This window comes from Peromyscus californicus, unplaced genomic scaffold (assembly GCF_007827085.1).
Source record: "Peromyscus californicus insignis strain IS unplaced genomic scaffold, ASM782708v3 Scaffold_4__1_contigs__length_199733344, whole genome shotgun sequence".
In the NCBI taxonomy this organism is placed as follows: domain Eukaryota; kingdom Metazoa; phylum Chordata; class Mammalia; order Rodentia; family Cricetidae; genus Peromyscus; species Peromyscus californicus.
The window spans coordinates 180,352,958-180,364,607 of NW_026294562.1; the positions used below are offsets into that span (position 1 = coordinate 180,352,958).

Here is an 11,650-nt window from a genome sequence, read left to right on the forward strand (position 1 = left end):
GTATTTTAGCTAACTAGGTGAACTACAGTTTACTTTTTTGTTTGTTTGTTTTGTTTTGTTTTGTTTTTTTGTTTTTGTTTTGTTTTTTTAAACAGAGTTCTCTGTGTAGCCTTGGCTGCTCTTGGTACTTGCTTTGTAGACCAGGCTGGCCTCAAACTCACAGAGATCTCCCTGCCTCTGTGTCTCAAGTACAGATATTCTATGAACTGTTTTAGATCAGATTTTTTTAGATGCTGATAATAAGAGTAGCTGTCTCCGAGGTTAGTTTCTCCTACCATATATCAAAGCTTGTCCTGGACATTTATGGTAATGTAAAGGAGCTCAAGACACTAAGTGATAAACCCTACTGTATCTTCCTGATTGAGCCAATAAAGTTCCTTCCAACACAGAAACAGGATATATTTTGAGGTATCACTACAAACTTATTACAAATCCTGGGACCAGAGAGATGGCTCAGCTGTTAAGAGCACTGGCTGCTCTTCCAGAGGACCAAGGTTCAATGCCCAGCACCCACATGGTAGCTCACAACTGTCTGTAACTCCAGCTCCAGGGAACCCAACACCCTTACACAGACATACATGCAGGCAAAACACCAATGCACATAAAATAAAAATAAATAACAAAATCATAAAAAACAGAAAAGTTAACACAAATCCCAGGGTAGTCACCCTGACATTTCACCCTGTACAGAAAGAGAGAGAGCAAGTGCCCCTTAATTTTGGCACCTTTATGGTTAGGCACTGAGAATTCCTAAACTAAAGGCAGCTCACTGAAAAACATGGATATTAAATCAAAGTTTTAAGTACCATATGGGAAAGCAGATCTAAATATTTCAATAGAATTTGATGTATAACTTACGAAAATTTATGCCACAAAGCACAAGCCATATTTGGGAGGAATTAAATCAATAAAAACATACACTACAAATGAAAACAGATGAAAAATAAATCATTTAGTCTTCCATAATAGGAAGCTATAGAAAGAAGAAATAAATCAAGCACAGGAAAATAACAATTTGAGAATAAAAAAAAATTGTGAATAGGAAATCAGAGGCAACCAATCACTCCAAAACCTAGCTCTTCAAAAATATTCATAGAACTGATAACCTTACAGCCACATTTTAAAAAAGAGTAATGATTACAATTATAGAGGGCCATCTACAGTCATACCACCCTGAACAAACCTGATCTCACCTGATCTTGGAAACTAAGCAGGATCAGGCCTGGTCAGTACCTGGATGAGAGAATTAAATAGGGCCATCATTAGCATGAAGATTAAAAGAACCATAAAGGCATCCTAGGAACAACTCCAGACCACATATTTAGTAACTTAGAAGAAATGAACAAATTCTCTGAAATAAACAATCAAAAGGCAAACAAAGAGAGATGGCCAGTATGAGTAGGCCTATATGTGCTAAAGAAATGAAATCAGTAACTCCCAAAACAAGGATAGATAAGACTCAAATTATTTCAATCATCAATTTTTCCAAACAATTAAGATAAGGCACTCATTCTGTAAAACTTCCTCTGAAAAGGCAAACACATCCTAGTTCAAACTTTACCGTAGTTCAACATTACTGTAACACTAAAACATAGGAGAAAAAACAAAAACACATAAACCTAAAGACTGACCAATGCAAAGACTCTTGACAAACATTAGCAACTTGAATTTTCAAGTATATTTTTTAAATGATTAAAAAGAACCAGAGCCAATGTGGTTGTATATTCCTGTAATCCCAGCACTGGGCAAGCTGAAACAAGTGAATTACTAAGAGTTTGAAGCCAACCTGGTCTGCAGAGTAAAAGCCTATCTGGAAACAAAGTATATACCAAAACCATGCTGCAGACACAGAAAGTCAATTCAAATCTTAAAATTCAGACTGTAAACAAAGCTCTATGGTAAAACACACACCTAGCATTATGCAAATAGATGTTTTAATCCCCATCAACACAAAAAAGGAAAAATTTAAAAATGTAGTCCACCAAATTGACAAGATAAATAGCAAAAATCATGTCATCATACTAGTAATTGCAAACGAAAAACAACACAAACAAAAAAACCACTGCCAGAAAAGTGAGAGCACTATTGAGATTGTTAAGAGTGATATTAAACCACCACACAGCGTATATAGCACCAAAGCTAAGTGAGACATATTTGCATATTAATGTAACTAAGTCTACAGACAAAAATTACACATTTTTAATGAAAAAATAATCAAAGTACTTAATAAGTGGAGGGATTTCCATGACCCTGGAAAGAAAGCTTCAAAATATATGATCTACAGATTCAATACACCCCAACACAAATCCTCAGAATTTATGTTGAAAATAACAAAGTTATCTAAACATAGGGCAAGAGATACTCAGAATGGTCAACACAAAGGACTGAGGCTATAGTTCAGCTGGTAGTGTGTTTGACTACCATGAAGCCATAGGTTCCTTTCCCAGAAGCACATAAAACATAAGGCATATAGGCACACACCCTTAATCCCAGCACTGTGGAGGTGGGTTTAGGTAGCAAGATCAGAAGTTCAAGGTCATCCTCAGCTAAGATAAAGTTTGGGGCCAGCCTAGGAAACACGAGATCCTGTCTCAAAAAGAAAAAGAAAAAAGTTAACACAATACTGAAGCATAAACAGTACACTACGTGACTAAGATTTCCAATAAAACTACAATAATCAAATTAGTACAGTATTTCACAAATAAGAAATAATCAGAATAAAAAGCCAGAAGCAAACTCACAAAAAATAGAGTAACTGATTTAACAAAGCAGTAAAGTAAACATTATCAACAAAAAATTGGACAGACTTTACAGCTTTCACAAAACTAATTCAAAGCAGAACCGAAACCTAAATAGGAAATGCAAACATCAGAACGTCCATAACTCAGAGAAACCAGGCCACCTTGACTTGGCTAGCAACTAGTCCCATCACAGGGAACGTGAGATCTGTGAGCGTTCGGAACAGCTGTGACATCACGTACGCAGAGTGTTCTGTCACAGGGCGGAGCCTCCTGCTACTCAGGGCTCTGCGCAGACGCGGCCGCGGCCCAGGGGCAGAGTTGCCCAGAGGCCGCTGGTCCAGGGCCTAGGTGGCTTCACACGACGTTATCCCGCCCCAACTCCGAGGCGGCCCCGCCACACCAGCTCCCGCCGTTCAGCCGCCGCTCCTCCCCGTCTGGGGACAGTGGCGCCTCGCTCACCATGGTGCGGCTTCCAAGCTCTCCCACGCTCTGCCCACAGCTCCCGGTACCGGCGCGGCGAAGCCCACTCGCACCTCCCACAGCCATGGAGAACCTACAGCATAGCTGCGGGAAAGAACCCGCCCTCACCGCCTGCCGGAGACCTCGATTGGACTGTCTGTTTAAATACTCTGATTGGCTAGCGGCCTGAGTGACAGGAGGAGCTCCTTTAGGGAGGAAGCCGAGCTCAAAAACCTAGGCAGCTGGACAAAATTTGCATTTAAATGGACCTTGCTTCTAGCTCCCAGAGCTGACTTTTTGCACTCAGTAGGCACTCCTTGCCCTTCTTCCTGGTCACAGGGTCGCTAGTGTTAGCATATGTTACACAAAGCCCAAGGAGTGATGCCTCACAGCAGAAAAGGTACCCAGTGTACCCAAGTTTAAATTAGGACAGGACTGGGAAGTTCTCCACTGATGAGCAATTTCTGTAAGGCACCCCTAGGATTGCTCATACCTTCTCTCTCAGGCTACACATTTTTAGCCAGAAAAATAGTGACACGTAAGCAAACTTCATCCTAGTAAGATGTAGCACTAGGAGGATCAGTTCAAGGCTAGGCTGGGTTACATGCAACTGTCAATAAATGACATCTTCCAAGAGAAAAATAATTATTAATGGAAAAAAATGAGTTTAGAAAAAAAAACAGAAATTAAACTAGCAAACTATGAAATGGGTAATTCAGAAACAAAAACTCAACCCCCTCATAAAAAACAAAACAAAAAGGCACCAATATCAACAGCTGATTTTTTTAAGGACTTTTATATTTTGTGTGTGTAGTGTATCATATACCCTAGAGCTACAGTTACAAGTTGTTGTGAGCTGCCAGATGTGAGTACCAAGGAGCACACTCTGGCATATGGAAGAACAGCTAGGGCAATGAACCTCTGAGTTAATCAAGCCTAAAGTTGATTTTTCAAATCTAAACATAATAGATAAATGCTTACCTATTGTTAAGTCTCAAACCATGGGGAAAATGATTGACTGCCTACTTAACATATCAAAGTGAACCTGGCCACCCAGTTCTCCCACATGTTACAGGGTCCTCCTGGCTTCCATACCCTGCCCCCTACCCTAAACTTCTCCAGGCTTGGCCAACCTTCCCTATATAATCCAACCATTTTGGTCCGTTCTCCACCCCCCCCCCCCACACACCCAAAAACAATAATCTAGATGTGATGCACAGATTTCTACCATAACTCAATCAAGAAAAATTGGAAAACACACCCAATGAAAGATAGAATCTACCATCAAAACCCTCCAATGATTAACTATATGGATTCACTGGTAAAATTTACCACATATTTAAGGAAGACATAAGAGACCCTCTACAAGCTCTTCCAAACAACTGAAGGAGAAGCACCTTTTAATTCATTCCCTGAGACCACTATCACTTTGGCTCAAAGCCAAACAAAGGCATTACAGGAAAAGGAAACTACAGGGAATTGTCGCTGAAGAATTCCATGTATCCTCAACAAAATACTAGCAAATTGGAATGAGCAGCATATAAAGACAACTACAAATGAAGTGTTTATTCCCAGGATGTAATGATGGCTTACTGTATGTAGAGGCATTTGCTGCATTATACAGTATTAGTAGAGAGAAGAACATATACACAATAGGATCTATTGATATACAATAATAATGTGATGAAGTCTTGCTTTCATGATACAAATGGGTACAGACTTCTGTTTGAAATGAGTAATGTTGGGTACAGTAGCACGCATCTATACTCAGTAATTGGATTACATAGGCTGAGCCAGAAGGAATAAAAGTTCCAGGCTAGCCTGAGCTACAGAGTGAGACCCCTATATCAAAGAAGCAAAATCATAAAAAGGAATTGTTAAGGGTATAGATAGCAGTATGGTTGTTAGGGGCACAGAGCTCTTTTTGCCCACAGATCACTAGGGAAAACAGGAATGTTAAACATGTAGGGATGTCTCCTCGATGCAGAAGGTAAATTACCTATATTCCACCCAGAAAGCTGGAAGTGTAGGTTGTTAATGACCTGGTATCCTCACCCAAAATGTTCATCCCAGACTACCTCTCCCTAGGCCTTTTATCTTTAGCTACCAGTTAACAGACCCCCATCTTTAGGGTAGCTGTCACATGTACTTTACAGCCTGCTGATTTCTATGCTATCTTAGAGACCATACCAGATCCTAAGCCTTTTAGGTATAGCTATAGCTATAGAACCCACCTTCATGGGCCCATGTATGTTGTAAAGAGTTTCTAAGGAGCCACACCTTAATCTTTGTTGCCTGGAAACCTGGAATGGGAATGATTGTTGCCTGGAAACTTTTTCCAAAATTCTATTATGATTGATTTTCTATTATTTGATTATACAACAATCTGGCATCAGACTTGCTCAAGTTTGATCCAGGTTGACAAAGTCAATCTGAACTGAGTTTTCATCTCACCTCTTTGAATTTTGCTTCCCTGACTACTGTGACACCTTAAGAGGCCCCCCCTCAAATGATAACATGACATTATAAATGTCACAAACTTGTGTCTTTAAAATGTTGAAATAATAAATCTAGTTATGTATATTTTATCATAAAATGCTTCAAAACTAAAAACAAAAAGACAGAAATCATAGAGATACAATTGTCTTGGATTTCTAAAGATAAAACCAGATGGATAAGTAAGAACAAACTAAAAATTCTAGTAACCGAAACAGAGAAAATAAATGAATAGAACATCAATGAGCTACATAAGAGGTGCAATAGCAAGTAGTAACTGGGCTCCTTGAAAGGGGGTAAGGATAGAAAAAAGATCTGAATGATGTTGCCAAATTTTTCAAACACACACACAGACACACACACACACACACACACACACACACACACACACACAGACCTTTTTATACCAAAGTCCTCCATCACTGTATACCAAAGTCCTCCATCATCAATCTACCTTAAAGCAGAAGAAAAGAAAACTTTAAACAAAGGAGAAAAAAATGAATGCACCTACTACAAAGACATGAGATGCAATCGTAAACATAGTTACAAAAAACAGTATGGGCTAAAGAGATAGTTCAGCAGTTAAGAGCACTTGCTGCTCTTGCACAGGACAAGGGCTGAATTCCCAGCACCCACATGGAAGGTGACAACCATCTGTAACTTCAGGTCTAGGTGATCCAGTGCCCTCTTCTTGTTTCCTCAGTCACAAAATATATACATGCACGCAGGCAAACACTCATATACCTATGTTGTAGGAGTGCACTCTGGCACTCCTAAGACTGACAATAAAGTTTACCTTGAATCAGAAGGTAGAACTAGCTACTAGGGAACCATAATTAGCCATAGAGGTTTTGGGGGACTCAGGATATACAGAGAGAGACAGGAAGTAATAGGGAGGGGCTTAGAAAGATTCCAGGGCCCTTTTGGACTGTGGAAGGAGAGAGAGAAGGGGAGGTTACTGGTCACTTTTCCAATGCTTCTCTGATCAATCAGGTTTTTTTTTTTTTTTTTTTTTTTTTGGTTTTTCGAGACAGGGTTTCTCTGTGTAGTTTTGTGCCTTTCCTGGGACTCACTTGGTAGCCCAGGCTGGCCTCGAACTCACAGAGATCCGCCTGGCTCTGCCTCCCGAGTGCTGGGATTAAAGGCGTGCGCCACCACCGCCCGGCCTCAATCAGGTTTTTATCCCAATAACTGACTCCTGAGTTTTATTAATAATAGAATATAAGTAATCACTTCACATTTAAGTCAAGATTTTATTTAGAAAGAGGATTCTCTAGAGGAATATAGAACTAATAGAATGAAGATATATGTGTGTATAAAGGGAATTTATTAGAGTGGGACTCTAATTACAGACTTACAGGCTGTAATCAATCTGGCTAATCCAACAATAGCTGTCTCCCAAAGGAAAGGCCAAGAATCTGACAGTTAGCTATTCAGTTCACCAGGCTAGATGTCTCAGCTGGTCTCCAGTCTACATTGGAATCCCAGAATTACTGGAAGTAACACTCTTACATGTTCCTGTTAAATAGGCAGTATTTAAGAACACATCACATGGCTGAACATAGTAAACACCTTTAATCCTGGCACTCAGGAACAGGCAGAAGGATCTCTCTGAGTTCAAGGTTAGCCTGGTCTATATAGCAGGTTCCAGGACAGTCAGAGAGGTTAAGAGTCTATAAAAAAAAAAAAAAAAAAAGACACACACATATCACAGTTTGTATTCAACTATCTGAAAACCCAGATGTTATTTATAGCTCAACTGAAAATCTTCAAATAAAGTTTAGAACAAACAACAATGGAGCACTAAGTGGTTCTGCATGCCTTTAATCCTACCTAGCACCAGGAAGGCAAAGGCAAGTGAATCTCTCTGTAAGCCTCATCTTCTCTCAAAACAAACAAGAGTCTGTTGGCAGCACTAATTACAACGATATTAGGTTGAATGTGGATCTGGGAAGAGATAGGTGAGGGGGGTTGAATATGATCAAAAAATAATGTATGAGCTCCTCAAAGAATAAAAATACTTTTGAAAAAAAATTAAAAGCTAGACAAAGCATCACAGAACATTCTGGAGAAGTTTCCACTACTCCACCATCGGGGTAAACCACCTTCTTGGAATCCACTAATGAACTATTTCACTATCTAGAGACTGAGCTTTGTTCCACATTTAGAAAACCCATAAAGTAACACTGCAGAGTACCAAATATCTACTCTCCAAGGCCTTGTCAACAATCTTAACATTCAGAGGCATGAAGGAGCCTAACAGAAACTCATTAAAAAAAAAAAAAAATACGTAAAAAGTGATTTTCCCAGTAGTCGTGAAAGCCTGGAAGTTTTCCCCGTCCTCTTCCCAACCTTTTGCCAGCCAGCCACAGAGTAAAAAGTTTGAGTAGAAAAATGAGTCATACTTCGGAAAGAATTCCCCACTGCAGAGCACACATACTCTACACAAATGCAGAAAACCTGTTATCCTGAGAAAAAGCCCCATACCAAATACGGCATTAACTTTTCTAAGTTCACCCCAAACCTTCTAACACTGAAGTCAAAGCTATTCTCACTGGTTTGCGAGGCTGTGGCTCCCACTTTATCTTTATGCCAGGCCTTACACAGGAAGTAATTGCACAAAGGGCAGAGAGCATGGCCATCTTTTTCTCCACGCCCTGCCACAGAGCGGGCTGAAGACACAATCCTGTTCTTTACTGGACCTACGACAGACAGATTTCCAAAGGTTCTGGCCAGGAACACTGAGACAAGAGACTGCTGAAACTGGGTACGGATGGAGACAGCGTCTTTCTTCTAAGGAAGGGGTCTTTGGGAGTTCTTTTTAATTCCGGCCTGGAAATCTTTCAGAAGGGATCCTCGGGGACAGGAAGAGACGGCAGGGTTTCCAAGGACAGGAGGAGACAGAGTGCAGGGACAGCAAACGGAGCTGCAGGGGAGTATCCGGATCATAGTGTCCCCGCGCCAAAGACGCTGTCGCCTCCGTCTGTCCTGTGGCCACACAAGGGGACCACACAAAGCGTAGTCGCAAACCGAGCTCGCTTCCCCACCCCCACGACCTGGAACTAAGCTGTCGCCTTCGTCAGTCAGTCCCTCGCAGGGTCAGTGCCCTGGCCTCCCTGCTCCTCACCGAGAGTGCACGCAGCCTCCTCCATTCGTCAACGCCTACGCTGCCCGCTCCGGAACACCACAGCAGACACTGCTAAGAGACAGGCGCGGGGCGGAGCCCAGGAGAGCAATGAAAACTCGGGAGTGGGAGGACCTTCCGGAGCCTGAGTTTTAGCACTGGTTCCCCATCTCAGGCCCAGGCGGGTTTCAAGTCTCCAACATTGGACTAAAGGCTCCGTCAGCTGCTAGGGGGGGCCCAGGAGGTGGGAGGAGAAACGCGGAAGCTTGGCCAGTGCTAATCTAAGTCCCGCGTGAGTGCATGCCACCCTCCTTACTCTGTTGTACATCTTGGTTGACCTTAAATCCTCATAAACCTGCTTCAACCTTCCAAGTGATTACAGACCTGTCACCCTGCCTGGCTTAGGTGGGGTGAAAATAAAGGTGGCTTCATTTTCAACTTTAATGAATCACTAGAATGGAGGGATAAGAAGAGCAGTTATACATAACTATAGTGTTAAACCATTTATCTCTGTGAACCTCTTTCCCCATCTTTAAAATAAGGACAGAATTCTACCCCAATCCTTTGATGTGGTTATAACAGACTCAATAATAAAGAAAAACAATATTGTTTATAGTGGGAAAATGTGGAGTTTAAGGAATGAGGGCTGTATTTGATGGCAGCTACCTTCTGTCACTGGAATTAGGACCAGAGCCTGTGTCCTGACTACCCTAATGAAACAGCCTCTGCCGCTCATCCTCCCACAAAACAAGAATTAAATTAATAGTGAAAAGCAGCCAGGCATGGTGGCACATGCCTTACCTAAATCCCAGCACCCAGTTGGCAGAGGCAGGTGGATGTCTGAGATTTTGAAGCCTGTCTAGTCTACATAGCAAGTTCTAGGACAGCCAGAGCTACAGAATAGAGACACCTTGAGAAAGAAAAATAAAGTGTGAGAAAGGAAAGAAAGGTGGAGGGAGGGGAGGAGAGGGGAGGAGAAAACAGAACAAGATTTATTCAATCTGGTTTACACTAGGAAGTAGGATGACTGCTCCCTAGTCCATCTTCAGGTCCTACTGGCAGGATAAAGTAGAAGGCCAGCAATAAGCTTAACTAAGCAGTCCAGCCAAGGTTGAGGTGTAGTCCACCCTCCTCCCTACTCTCAGTGCCTGTCTTGACAGTATGGTAGAACGTCAGACTTAATGTTTCTCGCATAGACAAGTTCCTCCTCTGGTTATCTATCCTCAGCCTTTTCTTCCAGGATGAGATTCCTGGAAAAATTCTGATTTGTTTCAATAGTCTGTTGGCCAAAGAGAGAGACATCCATGTCTCTTCATAGTATCATTCCTGCCAGGCAGGCTGAGTTACATAGACAATGGGGTGGCATGGAGATCTAAGAGGGGATGGAAGAATTCAGGACCACACCTTTCTGTCTGTAACAGCTAGACATTCTAATCCCATCCAAGGCACCCCAGGAAACAACCCATGATCCCAATTACTAAAATGGAGAGAAAAGGAGTCCTTTATGAACTGTTGGAGATGTAACTTCAGAAGTCACAAAAGTTGTAACAATTAAGTGTGGCTCCCCCTTGACAAGCCTACACTTTTCCTGAAGTGCCTTTCTTGCTAATATCTATGCTTAAATCTATGTTTAAATCTCTGTGGTCGTATTTGCTCCATCCATAACCTTGGGCTATATGGCCCAAAGGAGGTGGTGCTTCCTGCCTTGTAGTGACCTCTTTCTTATAAGGAGTTGGAGAAGGGTCACACGCCCCTTCTCCCTGTTCCTGCCTATGAGGTGGATTCGCTCCTGGTCAGATCAGAGGATGACTTCTGCTGTCTACTCCATTCTGTAATCGTGAGCTTATTTCCTCAATTTATACCTTAATAAACTCTGTTACCCATTTAATAGACTCACGTGGGTTGACTGTAATAAATCTCTTAATAAACTCCAGGGCTGAAAAGATGGCTTATAGTGGGTAAAAGTGCTTGCCCTGCAACTGAGGACCTGAGTTCACATCCCCAGAACACAGGTGAAGCCAAATACAACTGTGCATGTTTGTAATCCCAGTGTACCTATGACAAGATAGGAGGTAGAGACATCCTTAGATAATTATAGGTATGGAATGGCAAACAAGAGACCCTGCCTCAAACTCAGTGGAAGGTAAAGTTGTCCTCTAAGCTTCACATGGATGCCAAGGTGAACGCGTGGGCGTACACACACACACACACACACACACACACACACACACACACACAAATAATAAAAACCCAGGTTTGCTCTGTATTCATAAAGTTCTTTATGACAATGCAGTCAAGAATCCCAGCTTCACTCAAGTGGAGATCCCTGAAAAGAACTGTATTATACAGAAAGCAGCATAAAGCTGCATCTCTCTCACTTCCTCTAACACAATTGCTCTTTCTGTTTGACCATCCTAATGCCTTACTAATTAGGTAGGAAGGTACCATTTAAACTGGATTGTGGTAAAGCATGCTGGCAATCCAGCACTCAGGACGTAGAAGTAGGAAGACCACTGTGGGTATGAGGAAAGCCTGGGCTACATAGTGAGACACTGTCCTACCAAATAAGTAATTCATTTAAAATTAATTTTTAAACAATTAATTAAAATCAAATAACAGAGGAAGAGGAGTACTGGAGAGTTAGGGCAATACCTCCTAAAGCCATTTCAGGTGTCAGTCACTGATTCCTTTATCATCATTTTCAAAAGGTAATTTTCTTTTAGGGTGGGTACTCCTACTTCAATTAATCCAGTCTAAAGAATCCCTTGCACACATGCCCAGAGGGATTTGTTTCCATAGCTATTCTAAATGTCACAAAGATTACAATGGA

At 41.6% G+C, this 11,650-nt stretch overlaps 1 protein-coding gene across 8 annotated transcripts in view; it reads right to left on the reverse strand.

Annotated features, from left to right (window-relative positions):
* LOC128094786 (zinc finger protein 709-like) overlaps window positions 1-10,959 on the reverse strand; it is a 33,475-nt gene extending 22,516 nt beyond the window's left edge. The window contains exons 1-3 of one of the 8 annotated variants that reach the window (XM_052713313.1): window positions 3,201-3,283; window positions 2,482-2,590; window positions 1,194-1,233 (exon numbers count right to left, since the gene is read on the reverse strand). Coding sequence is in view for 4 of the 8 variants with exons in the window: in XM_052713309.1 (XP_052569269.1) it covers window positions 2,482-2,586; window positions 3,201-3,287 (192 nt within the window). In the remaining 4 variants the exon portion in view is untranslated. Of the gene's footprint in view, window positions 1-1,193; window positions 1,234-2,481; window positions 3,179-3,200; window positions 4,249-8,823 lie in introns of those variants that run through there. The other 7 variants (XM_052713309.1, XM_052713315.1, XM_052713310.1 and 4 more) reach the window with 7 other exon arrangements.
* Window positions 10,960-11,650: the final 691 nt, after the last annotated feature.